General features: G+C 50.0%; 1 protein-coding gene across 9 annotated transcripts in view; it reads left to right on the top strand.

The window, feature by feature from the left end:
- EXD3 (exonuclease 3'-5' domain containing 3) overlaps positions 1 to 15,911 on the top strand; it is a 178,792-nt gene that overhangs the window by 31,916 nt on the left and 130,965 nt on the right. For 7 of the 9 annotated variants that reach the window (XM_086858795.1, XM_086858796.1, XM_086858798.1 and 4 more), the window contains one exon: positions 13,262 to 13,326. In XM_086858795.1, the coding sequence (XP_086714921.1) occupies positions 13,262 to 13,326 (65 nt within the window). Of the gene's footprint in view, positions 1 to 12,968; positions 13,123 to 13,261; positions 13,327 to 15,911 lie in introns of those variants that run through there. The other 2 variants (XM_086858802.1, XM_086858797.1) reach the window with 2 other exon arrangements.

Below are 15,911 nucleotides of genomic sequence, written 5' to 3'. Positions count from 1 at the left end.
GAATCATCCACAGAAGGACCTAGAGGCTGGGTTTGGGGAAAAAGACTTTCAGGTCTCTATAAAACATCCTGGGTGCTCATGAGAACTTACTGGTCAGAATATTCATAGATTGCTCATTGCAGCCTTATTTTTTGTAGCTGTAAGAAATGTAGATGCACTTTCTGAAATAGGCCCAGGAACGAATCTGTCCAGGGGGACACATTTTCAGTGTATGTAAAATGTCACTTATGTACATTTTACACCTCCTGCTGCAGTGTTTAGTCCTGGTTGCTCTTGGAGTCCTGGGTTAGACAGGTGTGATCAGTGGTGATTTATATCCTGGCTGAAGATAGGGATCTTCCAGTCTGGACCTCTGTTTGTTCAGCTTCCAGCACCACCTATTGAGTTTTACATTGTTGGTTCATTTCATTCTCTGAGCTGCCACTGGAGCTATACTTAGAGAGGAAGGATATTATAATCTTGTGAAAGATTAAAATATTGTTGCTGTAATCCAGCTGGAAGGGGAGACCTTTTCTCATGGTGAGAGACAGCCAAGGTTTTTCCCATTCTGTCCTCCCCTTGTATGCAGGAAGGAAGTGCTGGCAAAGGCCCCTCAGCTTCCTGCTGGCTCAGGAGCTCATTTCCAGACAAGCCCTCTCCACCATCCATCACCAGCCCAGCCAAACAATCCCAGGGCTGAGGGGAAAACACCCAGCTGGGATAAACACCAGGAGCAGGGCCTGGAGCACAGCCCTGGAGCCCAGCACCAAGAATCCTCCTCTGGGGCTGGCAGCAGGCACTGCACGTTTTCTGCCCTGCCCTTTATCATTAAATATCTAAATAATCAAAGTTCCCCTTGGAAGAAGCATCTCAACAAATTAGGAAGGGAGGAAAGGGAAAAGGCTGATGTTTGCTGATGTTCTGCTGGGCTGGCAGGCAGTGGGACCAAAGCTGGGGATGCTCTGGGGTGCAGAGCACGTGGATCTCAGTGCTGGGATGGAGGCAGAGCCTTCTGGCAGCACTGCTGGGGCAAAGCCATCTGTGATGCCTCAAGGAAGGAGGAACCAAGTCAGGTGGAGGCCTCATCTTTAACTGGATCACTGGCTGGATAGGATTCCCTCCAAGAAGAGGCTCAGAACTGAGCTGAGATCTTTTTCTCTGTATCACTGCTTTTGTTTAAATGCTGCATTACAATATTTGGGTCATATTTTCAGATCTGTCTGCACTGTAACCTGTTTTTATCCATTCCTCGAACCAACTATTTGGGTTTATATCTATATAAACCTTGAGCTGGGAATTCCTCCCTGCAAGCACCTGAAGTCTGTAGTGAGGTGGTGCTTTGGTCTCTTTTGCCCTGTGCCAGGGGACAGGACAAAAGGAAACAGCTTTAGTTGCAACAGGGGATGTTCAGATATCAGAGTTTTATTTTCTCTGGAGGAGTGCTCAGGCTCTGTGCTGACTCCTGCAGGAACAACTTCTCCTCCCAGCCACATGTGCCTTTCTGGGCTTCTCTCATTCCTTGTCCTCTGTTTCACATTTTCACTCTCCTTTGTCAGGGCTTGCAGCAGGTGGGCACTAAGCTCCTTAAATGCCTTTACAACACTCTGCAGAACAGAATTATTTTTTTATTTAAGGTCTTTAAAGAATGCAGAATTATGGAACCCTCATTTTCAAGCTATATATAGAAGGTATTTCTGCAGTGCTAACACTCATTTTTAAATCTATCAGAAATGCACATAAGCAACAGCAAGTGTAAAAGAAAAGAAGGTAGGAAGTTTTTTGGGATAAAATTGTTATATGTTATATTATTATATAAGTAAATATAATATAATATAAGTAAGTATATAAATATAATATTATTTGGGGGAAAAAAATTACCCATTTGGTCTAGAACTAGCCAACAGCAGGTTTCCCCAGGCTCAGTGCTGGCTGTAGATCCTGGAAGTTGAAGCTGTCAGCTTTCAAATGAAAAAAACCAAACTCAGCACCTGGTTTCAGTCCCACTGCAGCCCCGGTCCCCAGGCTGCTGGTGCCATTTGGAATTCCCATTTCCCTGTTTGGGAGAGCTTTAATCTTCCCCTTTGTGAAGCTGTGGGACTGTACAGGGAAAGTGCTCACATTACCAGCATGCAGCATTTTAAAATTTCCTTCTAGAAAAGAGCTGATTGTGTGTTTGCTTGTGCTGGGCATCCTGTTTGGAAGGAGGCACCTCCTGAGTGCTCACGGCTGTGATGCTGCTCAGGTCCTTCATTACTGATCTCAGTGTGATTCCCTTCATCTAAAGATGCCCTGTGACAGCAATGGGTTAAAGAAGAGACAGGACAGGGATTTGCTGGCAGTGTCCCATCAAGTCCAGGAATGCCAGCTGGAGATGAAGCCTTGAGCAATGAGGGGAACGTGGGACACTGGAACAGGACTGGATCTGCTGCAGGCACTGGGAGAGGCTGTGGGCACCGAGGGGTTTGTGCCAGGCCTGGGGGGACTGGGAGTTCTCAGAGAAGGGAGGGCAGGGACTGCCAGCCTGTCCTGGCACATGGCTCTTGTGCTTCATGGCTCAGGGGAAGCCCTTGGGACTGCCAGAGTCTTGGAAAAGACAAAGAAAGAAGCTTGTGATAGATAGGCTTGTGTTTGCCCAGGGATACAAAAGCACCATGTAGCTGGGAAGAATGATGTTTAGGTTGGATATGTGTTCATACAGCAGAAATTGATGGGTAGTGAAGGAGATTTCCAGGAATTGCCTGCTGGTCTCTACATTCCTCTTTGCAAAAAGGCATGCAGTGTAACAGCTGCTTCCACCCACTCTGGTTCTTTCACATAAATCTAGTGAAGGAAAGGGTCAGGTTAAATCCAGCTCTCCCAAATACCTTCCCAAAGCCTAGCAAGGTTCAGGTAACAAGCCTTGTGGAAGAGCACCCTGTGAATTCAAACGAGTACCGGTTCTGAGGGACAGAAGGTGACACTGTGCTGCAGCCCAGGACACGGTGCTGCCGCTCGGAGCCCGGTGCCACGCAGTGCCCTGGGAGGCTGCAGGGCTGCCTGCATCCTTCCCATCCTGCTCACAGCCCTGGCTCCCTGGGCAGATGTTCTGTGTGCTCTGGGAGCACAGCCACAGCTCTCAGGCCAGCTGTGGGAGCTCAGCCCGTGGGGAAGGAGGGACGCGTTGGTGCCGCGCTGGGAGCTGCGAGCAGCGCACACGTCCTGCTCAGAGGCTGCAGCAGGGCTTGTTCTGGGTGATTGTGCCTTCTTTTAAATTAAACTATTTTGCAAGCACTTCCTTCCTGCATTTCTCAGAAGGAGGGAGGGGGGTGTGCAAAGAATGTTGAACTGCCTTTGACGGAGGAGGAAAACTGAAGAAAACAAGAGATGCAATCCTAACTACTGACCTTTTACTTGAGCTTGGTGATGTTTTTCAGCAGCAGAGCCTCTGGGGAGTAACAGCATCCTCCTTGCTATTGTGCTGCCTGCCCAAAAAGGGGGCTAAAGTTCAGCTTTTATGATGTTCTCACTCTGGGCTTGTGGGAAAAAGGCCACATTCCCTTTCTTAGGTCATACGAGTGCAAGAGATGACAGAGTCCTCCAGTCTAAGCCCAGGGCAGGAGGCCGGTGCAGAATGGGACTGGGATAGACAGCTTGGTAAATACACCCCAGCTTTTCCTCCTTATGGACACTCACAGCAGGTGGGAGGGGAATTTACATTGTTAAATTAAAAGGCACTGATTTATCTTCTTTCGGTGTGTTATTGTTTCATAAGAGCACATGGGTTGCCATTACTTGTGATGGACTCTTGCACTTTATTGTTAAATCCTCCTTTTCCACTTTGGTCAACAGTTACTGGAAATGAACGTTATCTACCAGGACAGAAACAAGAGGCAAATAAGCATAAAACAAAATCCCAAGCTCCTCCCCAGCAAACCAGAGGTTTTCAGGGAACCCTCTATAGTTTTGAGGACTGGGATTGGGGTTAGGTACTCGGGATCTTCTGTCCCTGATCCCCTCAGCTGCAGCGAACTTTCTGTGCTGGAGCCTCGCACAGAGAGCATCCTCCTCTTCCTCCCCTTCCTCCTCCTCCTTCACCCAACCCCAGAGCTGGGGGAGTGATCCTGCTCCACAGGGAGAGCAGCTCTAAAGGTTCTTCCTTTGGTAATTCCCCTGCTGAGGCAGTTCCCCACGCCTGGCCAGTGCCAGTGCTGCCCTTGGAGCTGGCCAGGCCCTGCTGCACCGTGCCAGCTCTTGGACAGCTCATGTCCAGTGGATGTGAGACAAGTGAAATGTCTTGGCACTGGCCAAGTGGTGAAATACAGCCAGCTTTTAATTCAAAGTGCTTGAGGAAACACAGCCAGCTCACCTTTTGGTGGCTGTTTCAGGGCACAGACGTGTTGGTGTTCCCTGCTCACCGGGGTACCCCAACCTGTGGCACCGTGGGCTGTGTGACTGTGGCCAGGGGTTAATAACCCACCTTGATATTTTTGATTTGGTCTTTGACATCAGTCCTTGCTTTGGAGTGGCCTCAAGTGACTGATCCTCACAGGTGGCAAACACAAACACCCGGTTGCTTGAGGGTGCAGGCAGATGTGTGGCTTGTGAAGGAGAGAAATGAGGTGCTTGCAGTCTGTCAGTTCTCTGGCATTTCTGGTTATCAGGGAGGGCTGGAGGGAAATGAGTGCTGTGAGAACAGGCCTGAAGATGAGGGAGGTTTGCCATGGACAAGGGATTTGGACCCAAGATGTGAAGCCCAGGGCAGTGGCATTCAGGTAACACCTGAAGTGTGTCTGGTCAAGCCAAGATCACAGCCCCTGAAGATTACTTAATATTTCTCTGTCTTTCTGGCTCCCAAGTGTTGGTTTTCATATCTGCACCGTGGCACCTTGTGGTGCTGTGTGGTGCAGGTCCAGCCATTCTCTGCTGCCCCACTGTTCCCTTCCACAGAGGGGCTCTGGTGGCTGTGGAAGCTCCACCATCCCTGCTGGCCCCTGGGAGGTGCCCATTTCACAGAGCTGTAGGCTTTGGCTCCACACATTGCTCATTTAACCTTACTTAATTTTGGCTAATCTGAGAACGGATCTCTTTTCATTTTCTGCTGGATGCACTTTGCACTGAGCTATACAGACATTGGGAAGGAGAAGAATTTGTCTAAATTGTTTGTTTTGCCTTGGGAAAAAAGAAATGGAGATTTATCACCAGTTTTCACTCCCCAGGGCTCTCCCTCAGCAAAGCCCTGCTTCAGTGGCAGGGGTTTGCAGCGAGCTGCTGGCCATTCAGCTCAATAAAAGTTCACACAGTTCAGGGCTCCAGTGATTACAGAGGAGCTTTTCTTGGGATTCTTAAAATGTCCTAGACACAATTAAAAGAATTTCTCAGCAAGGAGAGTGCAAGCTGGGGACTCTCCAGCAGATGTAATCACTCAAGGAAAACTTTGTTTGGCTTGGCTGGGCCCTGCCTTCATTCCGTGCTCTTTCATCCCACCAGCAGGCTTTGTCTCAGTCTTTGCAGTGTCTCTCTGTCTGTCTTTCCATCTTTCCATCTGCCCCACATTCCGCTGCAGGCTGAATGGGACAGCCTCAACCTGGCCACTTCCAAGACAAACAGCGAGTCAGATGGAGCAGGGGGCCCTTGGCTGTCAGGAGGCTCCGTGGTCACTCACTTCCTAGAATTAAAGGCTGGGAGTTGACCTGTAAGCCAGCCAAGCCAGAGACAATGATTGGGTTCCCATTTTGTTCCTTTGATGCTGTCTTAAATATGTGCAATGACTGGGAAAACAAAATTTGCATGAAGCAGAAATTCAGTTTCTCACACAGATCTGTCCTACCCTGTGTCCTCCAGCGGGGATGACACAGGTGGCAAAGCTCAGCTGCTGTTTCTTGCAGGGTTCTGGGAACCAGGCCTGTTCTTAGAGAACTGAGCTGTAACAATTCCTGGCTGTGATGGGATAGTTTTGGTAGCCACTGGATGGGACTGGTGCAGCTGGAATTGCAGTGCTGGACTGCATGGTCCTTGTGAGTCACTTCCAGCTGAGGACACTCTGTGATTCTGTAAATCAGCAGAGAGATGCATTAGAGCCACTGGGACCCCAGGGCAGCTCCAGAATATCCAGCCAGGCCCTGCTTTTGTGCCATGGCTTTGCCCAGCCCCTGGTCAGGGCTGTGAAGGTGCCTCTCCCTGCTCCAGAAGCACCCCTGGCCAATGCTGCTGTGCTTTTTGGACATTTCAGCTCTGGAGCCCAGAGCGCTGCTGGGCTGTGCCAGCTTGTGGTGATGGGAGAGCAGGTGATTACTGCCTGTGGTTTGCAGCTTCTGCACTGATGAAGTGGGGATGAGAAGTGGGCAGATTCCCTCTCAGGCACTGAGGGACATTTAAAATGCTGCAGAGTGCCTCAGGTGGGGTGTGAGGCTGGAGAAGTGGCTGTGAGCTGGTGCTCATGGGCACAGAGCCCTTGAGAGCAGCCTGAGCTCTCAGTGCAGCCCACCCCTCGTGGGTCGTGGCCAGGGCTCGGGGTGCCACATCTCACACACTGAGCTTTCATTCAGCGCTGGAACTCACTGCCACACACTGAAGAGACTCTCCATTGGTATTCAGGGCTCATAGAGCAGCTCTGCATGCTTTCCTGGGGCTTCCAAGGGAAAGGACCTTTCCGTGCATAATTTGATCACGTTCAGCACGGCAGCAGTGGGATATTTTTTTTCCCCTCAGAAGGTCTGTGACACCTGATTGGTGAACTCTGCTGCTCTGAGAACTCGCAGTGCGCTTGCTTATCTCGCTCTCTCAGATAAACACCTCTCAGCATCCTGTTTTTCTTGTGCCATACGAACAGGAAGAGAGCGATTGTTTGAGATGTGCGTCAGTCAGAGCTGGAACCAGGCAGCCCCTTACCCTCCCCATCGCCATGGAAACCACCAAATCCCTTCAGACACATTGGTGCTGAGCTGACAGGTATCCTGGCTTTTCCACTCAGCCTCCCCACAGCTAGGATTTTAATGTGCAGGACATCTAAAACTAGGGGTTTTAATTTTATCTAGGAGCTGCTGCTATATACATTTAGGAAGGGAACAGCCATCACTATTTTTGTCTTGTGCAGCAGTGAGATCTTTTATTTGGCCATGGATTTGGTGCTGGGAGCACTGGAGGGATGAGGCAGCTCTGCAGTCAGTGGCAGTGTGGTGTGAGGGACTGGGCAAGGTTCTGCCTGAGCCTGGCAGTGACACCTGCAGCGTGTCCTGGACACACGTGGCTTCAGCCAGGGCTGTGGGAAAAGCATCTGGCTGTTCTACAATTGTTTATGGGTGACCTGGGGAGCTCTGTGTGTGGAGGGAGCAGATTCAGGTTTGGGAGTGACTGGAACTGGTCCTGGCACCTCAGGGTGGGATTCTCAAAAGCTGCAGCAGAAATAGGGGTGAAGAACACATTGTTTGAAGGTTCTGATAACGTTGAGTGTCAGTGCTGCTCTAGTGGAAGGTGTCCCTGACCATCTTTAAGGACCCTTGCAACAAACTAGGCTGGGTATCTACCAGAGCTGGAGTTTTAATCTACCATTCTGAGAGGTAATTAGCCAGAGGAAGGAGAAATTCTTTTCACTTAGGGGTTTAACCATTGTTTTATTCAACATAAGCAAAGCAGCAATTTCCTTCTGCCTCTGGAAAGCTTTATCCAGCCTGGACAGATGGGTCTCCTCCACTTGTTTACCTGGGTAAACATGTCACCATGTCCCCAAGTGCCACCCCTTCACCTTCTTTGGACACTTGCAAGGCTGGTGACTGCTGCACTGCCCAGCACTTGTGGCTCTGTCCAGGGCCTGGCTGGCTCAGCCGTGTGACCACCACAAACCCTGGACAGGGTTATGGGTTAGGGGTTAGGGGTTAGGGGTTAGGGGTTAGGGGTTAGGGGTTAGGAGTTATGGGTTATGGGTTAAGGGTTAGGGGTTATGGGCTATGTGTTATGGGTTATGTGTTATGGGTTATGGGTTATGGGTTAAGGGTTAGGGGTTATGGGTTATGTGTTATGGGTTATGTGTTATGGGTTATGGGTTATGGGTTAGGGGTTATGGGTTATGTGTTATGGGTTATGTGTTATGGGTTATGGGTTATGGGTTAGGGGTTATGGGTGTTGGGTTATGGGTTATGGGTTATGGGTTATGGGTTATGGGTTAGGAGTTATGGGTTATGGGTTATGGGTTAGGGGCTATGGGTTAGGGGTTATGGGTTAGGGGTTATGGGTTAGGAGTTATGGGTTATGGGTTAGGGGTTAGGGGTTATGTGTTATGGGTTATTGGTTATGGGTTATGGATTATGACCCAGAAACAGGACAGGCCCTGCCCCAGTCAGCGTCTGTGCTGCTGCTGAAACCTGCTCAGGTGAGGAGATGGCAGGAGAAAAGGTGGGAATGTCTTTTATACAAGAATCAAACCATTGTTACTGTTCCCAAAAGAAAGTTGGGTGGTGTCAAAATACATACTACAGCATTTTAGAATTACCAGGTGGGGTTTTTTCATCTAGAACTGCTTGGGACTCACAGTTAACGGTTGTGAGGTTTAGAACTTGGGGATTTCCAGAGATGTCTGGAGGCAAAAAAATGGATATCATTTTAGCTCTGTGATAGTACCCTGGATCTGATGATCCTTTCCCATCCTGCTCTTGGGTCCTCTGGGGCTGCTGCTGTTCCTGGCAGTCTCAGTCTCTTACATAATTAAAAAGTTTCCCCTTTTATCCTGGATAATATCAGTTTTCTTCCCCTTTGCAGGGTTGATAAATTTGAAAGAAGAAATGGTTCATTTTCTGGGATGCTGTTTCAGATGATTTTTAAAGTGAATTTCCATTTCTATGGAATGCCATTAGCTCAGTGTAAGGACATTAACTGGCACCCTGGCTGTGACAGATCCTCCTGTTCTGGCCTGGGGAGCTTGGCAGGACAGTGGGCTGTGAGAAGGGCTCATTCCAGGGCACTGATTGTTGTCCTCCTTCTGGGAAAGTGGTGACTCGCTCCTCACCCTTCCCTCAGCACCAGCTTGGTTTATGGGAAAAAACCTAATTCTCTTCATCACTGAAAAACTGACCTGGTGCCTAAAGGAAGTAAGGGTAGCCTGACTGAATTTTTGAAGGAAAAGCAAAGCTGCATGATGAAACTGGGTTTTGTTTAAACAGTTTTGAACACAAGAGTACAAACCCATCATCCCTGGTCAGGATGGGGATCCACCAAGCTCAGGGCCTTGAGCCCCCTCTGGCTGTGCCTGGCCATGGGTGTGGAGGGAGAGGTGTAAAATGGGATTGTAAAACAAGGGATGGAGGGACAGGACACAGGGAATGGCTCCCAGTGCCAGAGGGCAGGGCTGGATGGGATTTTGGGCAGGAATTGTTCCCTGGCAGGGTGGGCAGGCCCTGGCACAGGGTGCCTAGAGCAGCTGGGGCTGCCCCTGGATCCCTGGCAGTGCCCAAGGCCAGGCTGGACAGGGCTGGGAGCAGCTGGGACAGTGGGAGGTGTCCCTGCCATGGCTGGGGTGGCTCTGGATGGGATTTAAGTTCCCTCCCAGCCCAGACCAGTCTGGGATTCCATGCTCTTGTCTCTCAGGTGTCTGTAAGCTCTGGGAGGGAGAGGAATGTGGATGTTCTCAGGACTGATGTGGGGAGGGGGAGGAAAAGCCCTGTTTGGAGCACTGGGGTGGGGCTGTGCTGAGCCTGGGGAGCAGCTCTCCAGTCTCTCCATTGACAAAAACCACTGAGAAAATAAGAGGGCAGTGTCACTGCCTGTTGTGCTCAGCCAAGCAAGCCTTCTCTTTTAATGAGAGTGCATTTTGTTTGATCTGTGCTTTTTGGGGGGGAAATGATGAATTTTAGCCATTATGAAAACAAAAGGCATGGTTATTTGCAAGGATTGTTTTATAAGAAGCATATGTGTGCTTTATTATTCTTGTGCTTGAAGTGTGGGGATTGTTTTCAGTTGGGAGGCTGCAGTAGAAGAATGTGAACTTCTGACTCACTTAGAAATCGAGCATGTATCAGCCAAATGCTGAGGGTTCCTTTATGTTTTCATAACTCAAATTTCTCAGAATGGGAAGGATCTCACTTGCCCTTAGTTAGAGAATAATTTTTGTTGCCATTGAGAAAGGCTGGCTTCTTTTCTAGCAGAACTTCTCTTGCTTTCAGTACACTCTGCATTTCCCTTTTCCCTCTCCAGAAGGGCAGTTTCTCCACGTTTTCCCTACACATCTCATTCTCCACCATATTTCTGTTTGGGCTCCTAATTCTGGCTTTTCATAATTTGTAGTCAGCAGCACAGACCAAGGAATGGTTTCACAGGGTGATCCCAGGAAGGTTTGGGCTCGGCTCATGGCACCTGAGGAATTCTGGCTCTTGTCTGGAAGAACCAAATGAGGAGCATGAGATGGGTATTGGCTGCAGAGGCAGATGTGTGCACAGAACACACACTCAGCAGGGCTGGTTCTGTGGTACAGGACTGCATGCTGGCACATGAGCAGAGCACATCCAAACCAGAGACTCAGAGAGGAACTGCTGCCCTGTGCCGTGCAAGGTGCACTGAGGTTTCTGTTAAGCCAGCTCTGTCTGGAAGATGATAGAAGAACCACAGAAAGATAAGGCTCTGGATCCTGACCTCCTCCCTGAAGTAAAATATTTCCTGCTGAGTGAAACAGCCATCTCAGCTGGGTTGGAACAAAGCTTTGCCCCTGCTCTGGACACAGGCAGAGGTCCAGCACGACTGCAGTGTCCTCACTCTGGTGGGATGAGCCAGGGGCATGAGGTGGCTTTGTTCTCCTCTTCAGGTCTGGCTCTGGGAGCAGCTGCTTGTGGGTTATTCTGTTCAGCCCCTGACTCTGCCTCATCCTTACATTCCCAGAAGTCTCACAGGTGAGGAGGGAACAGCCCTGTGCAGACACCAGCAGATTTCTCACTTTCTCTTCTTGTTCAATCCCTGCCCTCTGTCATTGTGAAGACATTCCCTGTGTCCTGTCCCTCCAGACCTTGTCCCCAGTCCCTCTCCAGCTCTCCTGGAGTCCCTTGAAGCCCTGGAAGGGGCTCTGAGCTCTCCTTGGAGCCTTCTCCTCTGGAATCTCTGCACCAGGTCACCATCCTTGCGCTGAGGAGCCAGGAGTGGGTGCTGTGCTCCAGGGATGCTCTGTGGAAAGAGCCCGGCCCTGGCTCTGTGGCAGGGACTGTGTCCCTGTGTCCCTGTGTCCCTGTGTCCCTGTGTCCCTGTGTCCCCTTGTGTCCCCTTGTGTCCCCATATCCCTGTGTCCCTCTGTCCCCGTGTTCCTGTGTCCCCGTGTCCCTCTGTCCCTGTGTCCCTCTGTCCCCGTGTCCCTGTGTCCCTCTGTCCCCGTGTCCCCATATCCCTGTGTCCCTCTGTCCCCGTGTCCCTCTGTCCCCGTGTCCCCATATCCCCGTGTCCCCATATCCCTGTGTCCCTCTGTCCCCGTGTCCCTGTGTTCCCGTGTCCCTGTGTCCCCGTGTCCCTCTGTCCCCGTGTCCCCATATCCCCGTGTCCCCATATCCCCATGTCCCCGTGTCCCCGTGTCCCCATGGCATGCAGTGCCACGCTGGCCCCTCTGCCCTGCTCAGAAGTGCAGAGATGTTTTTCTGGGGCTGTCTCAGCTCGGCTTGCAGCAGCAGGGAGCTGAGGTAGGAAACGGTCGGGGAGAAAAGGGCTGGGTTTGTTGACTGAGGTTTCGAAAGCCTCGAACGAGTTGAATTATTGGTTGTATCTGAAGTGAAACACTGCTCTCCTAACTGTTCTCATTTCCTGGATCACTCCAGCCTGTTCCCTGCATTAATTACAGCTCACATTTACGCTGGATTTGGTTACACGCTGCGTCGCCTTCTCGGTTTTTCTCCTGTGTGTGTATAAATTTCTTTGGCAGCCAGGCCAAGAGGAGAGTGTGCAGATATGCACATGCACCGAATCTGACTGTAATTTACCAATTTACTGGGGAGAAGGGATCTGGCTTTTTCTCTGTTTTGGTGTAAAGAGAGCCTTTTCTCTTTCCAAAGGAGAAGCAGTAGCTGAGAGCAGCCAGTGTTTGGAGAGTTCAACATTTCAGAACAACCAGAGATGAGAGAAAATATTATCTTGTGAATCGTAAATGTGGCATTTTTAATTTGGCTGGTGTTTCCCAGAGGTTAGTAGATAATGGGAATATTATCATGCTCTTGGCTCAACCAGTAATCAGCTTGCTACTTCAAATATTTTATAAATGCAGTGCCTCAGAGTTCAGCTGGATGAGGTAGAGCCTTTCACAGCTGAAGTTTTTTGTGACCTGAAATATGAAGTGTGATGGGATACTGAGCATGAAATCCAGCATTTGGAAATAAGCTCTTTAGGAATCATAAAACACAGAAGGTGATTAAAAGGAAGTTTCCTTTTCAGTTTAACATTTTTCTTTTGGCTGTATGAAAACATAAGAGGAGGTGCTTTAGGAGGAGTGGTTTTGGAGGGTTCATTCAGGTTTTTAAATTCATTCTTCATATTTAAACTGTTGATGCTGCAGATGATTTTCATTCAGAATATTTTGTGTCGTGGTTTCGTAAGTAAATGTGAATTTAGAAGAATCAGAACACATTACTGCTTTTAAAATGAAATATTGCCAAACAATTGCTTTAGAAGAACTGTGTGATGAATATTGGTGTGATGAATAATGGTATGAGGAATGATAACACACAAAACAACTGAATGCAAGTTCTGCAATAACTAGGTGAAAAGTAAGAGGAAAATTCCAATTCTTCTTTTGAAATATTAGATCCCTCTTTGTTTAGCCTTGCCACTCATCACAGCAGCCTTTCATTTTTCCTGTTCCTCGGGCACCCTGAACCCCCTGCAGCCTCTCTGCTGTCCCTGAGCACACCCAGCACACCCAGAGACACACAGGGCACACAGTCCCCAGCACACCCTGTCCTGGCCCAAAGTCTCTCCCTCCCTCCTCCATCCCCAGGAGCCTCAGAGCTGCTCATCCCTGCCGAGCTGTGCCAGTGCTGCCTGTCCAGGAGCCTTTCCTTTCGTGGGAAGGGCAGGATGTGGAGCAGGATCAGGATCAGCAGCCCAGCTTTGGGGTGCCCGGTTAAAGCCGTGCTGCTGCTGGCTGTGATTTTGTTGGGATTTCAGATTGCAGGGTTTTACACACTAATCCTGACTGGCAGTTGGAGCTCGGTGGGTTCCAGCACGGAGTAGCTGATTTCTCTGGGGTGAAACAATGCCCCAGTGTGTCTGGGCCGCCTCTACGGAGCCAATAAATCTGTTTTGTTTTGTTTTTCTCCCTCCTTTTCTCTCTCTCTTCCCCCTCCTCCAGGCCAGGACCCGCTCCTACTGCTGAAAACCCTTCAGCTTCTGTGGACAAAGCATGAGCTGGGGAAGGTAAGGCTGAGCCCTGCACACAGCAGCTCTCGGGATGCAGAGCATGTCCAGGCACAGCTCACACCCGCCATCCTTCACTGCTGCTTTCAGCACAGCACTCAAGGGAAGAATCTCTGCATTTGCAGCTACAAGTGAAAAGAAAAGGTAGCTTTGTGTGATGGGGAGCAGCTCAGGGGGTCCTGGAAAAGAGCTGGAGTTTCCAGGGCTGAGTTACAGAAGGAAAGAAAATCAAAGTTGCTTTTGTTTTGTTTTAAACACTTTTTTTGTCCGTTAAATGGAGGATCTCAGGGGGAAGGGGGAAGAATATTTCTATAGCTGGAAAAAATGAGAGTTGAACTTGGTAGAGAAGTGCTTTTTGCCAAGTGGATATATCAAAGCATTCATATTTCAAGTGGGTTTTCTGTTTGTTTGTTTTTGTTTTGTTTTTGTTTGGATTTGCCTTTTAAAGTGGTGAATGCAATTTACACCGATGTCCAAAATTAGAGCTGTATTTTTATACAGCAACCTATGGTCTCTACACAGAAATTTTTCATTGGCAGTAAAGTATATTTCATCTAAGTTTGGAAGCTTGAAAACTAACAAAAGCAGCAGATGCACCAGCTGAGAGGGGATTTTTCCATGTTTAACTCTGCTGCTCAGGCAGCTTCAGGAGTGAGCTGGTTCCTTTTGTGGAAGGCACAGAGCCCTGCAGCTCCCACATGAGCACGTGGAGCTGGGGCTGTTTGGAGTGGCCAGTGTGCCTGGGGGATGTGCTCCATCCTGGCTGCCTGCAGTGCTTCAGCACTGGCCTGGGCTGCTGCTCTTACACTTTTCCTTGCTGGTGGGCTGTGGTTGCCAGCTGGAATAAACAGCTGGAAACCCAGAGTGAGAGGTGCCTTTCCAAGTGGTCACTCACTGCTGGAGACTTGAGCTCAGCAGCTCTGAAGCCTTGAGCTTTCCATCAAGTGTTGTTAGAGTTGGAGGAATAAAAATATTATCCTTTAGGTCTGGAGGGCAGTTAATGCCACAAAACAACAGCAGGAAAGAGAAATCCAAGTCTCTGCACTGGGATACGTATGTGGATTGGGAAGAAAAACACTCTGGAAAATGCAATGCCTCCCATGGACATGTGCAGTAATTCTGCTGGGGCTGGAAAAGCTGCAGGATCCCCAGAAGCCATGGAATCACAGACTGGTTTAGATTGGGAAGGAATTTAAACTCATCCAGAGCCACCCCAGCCATGGCAGGGACACCTCCCACTGTCCCAGGTTGGTCCAAATCCCATCCAGCCTGGCCTTGGGCACTGCCAGGGATCCAGGGGCAGCCCCAGCTGCTCTGGGCACCCTGTGCCAGGGCCTGCCCACCCTGCCAGGAACAATTCCTGCCCAATATCCCATCCAGCCTGGCTCCAGAGCAGAGGAGCTCCCTCAGACCCCCTTAGTGCTTTCTTTAGATTCACTCCCACAGCACCACATCTCTCCTCTGCTGATCCCCCTGTGGCACCTGAGGTTTGCAGGTGTGTCCCCCCTCCAGGCTGTGTGCTGGACAGGAGGGCTGTGCTGGCCCAGCTGCTGTGGGGACACAGCAGGAATGTCCCAGGGGGTTCTGACATTGTCACCAGGACAGACTGATCCGTGCTGGGTGTGGACCCACAGAAAGCCTGGAGGTGTTTTTTGGTGCTGGGCTGCTCTGCCCTCTGTGTGCAGCTCAGGTGGGTTGTGCTGCTGCTGCCACCCAAATGTCCAGCACAAATAACTGAAATAAGTTGATTTAAATCCAGCTCAGCCTGCCCCAGTGCTGGGTAAGTGGCAGGAGCTTCTCTGCCTCTCGTGTATTGTCCAGGAGCTGGGGGAAAGCAGCTCCTTGGTCTCAAAGCAGTGACCATGGGCAGGAATGTGTCTGCCCATGGGGAGTGTGACCCCAGTTCTGGAACATGGCTGTAAGAAATGGTCATTTCATGGCAGTTTGGGAATAACCAGGAGGCATCAGCAGACTGCCTGGAGCTGTGGGACTGGAAACAGGGAACCACAGCTGAATAAAGGACTGTGTAGTTTGAGCATCAGCAACATTTTCCTATTCCCATGATCTGTCAGGCTGTAGAAATCCCCCGAGGAGAATTCCCTGCCATGGGAATCAATTGAAATGGAAATGGCAATTACAAGAAAGTTTGAGAGGAATCCCTCTCTGGCAGAGGGGGAGCCAGGCAGCACAGCACTCTTTCCTCTCTGGTTTAGGTGCCCTTTTTGTTCTCTGCCTTTCCCCTCAGACCATGGATGCCACAGATGCTGGGGGCTGGCTGGGAGCTCTGGAGGGAGGATTTTTCCCAGCTCATCCCAGTGCCAGTGGAGCTGCTCTGCCTGTGCCAGCAGGAGCTGCTGTGTGCTGGAGCCCATCCTGCCAGAGCCCAGGCTCAGATCCCAGCCCAAGGAGGAGCTGAGCAGGGTGATGGAAGCTCCAAATGTGCTGAACTGGGGCTCTGGGGGGAAAAAAGCCATTTCCAAACAGTGCCGTGGAGTTGGCAAGTTGCTTTGTTTTCCTTTGGCTGTTGTATTGGATGTTTGTGGTTGGATCAGAGCTCATCTTTGCCTTCTGCTGCATCTCCCAGC

The sequence above is a fragment of the Cyanistes caeruleus genome, chromosome 20 (assembly GCF_971803275.1).
Source record: "Cyanistes caeruleus chromosome 20, bCyaCae1.hap1.1, whole genome shotgun sequence".
Lineage (NCBI taxonomy): Eukaryota > Metazoa > Chordata > Aves > Passeriformes > Paridae > Cyanistes > Cyanistes caeruleus.
Note: the sequence above shows the minus strand (reverse complement) of the source record. Positions and strands in the feature narration are given on the sequence as shown.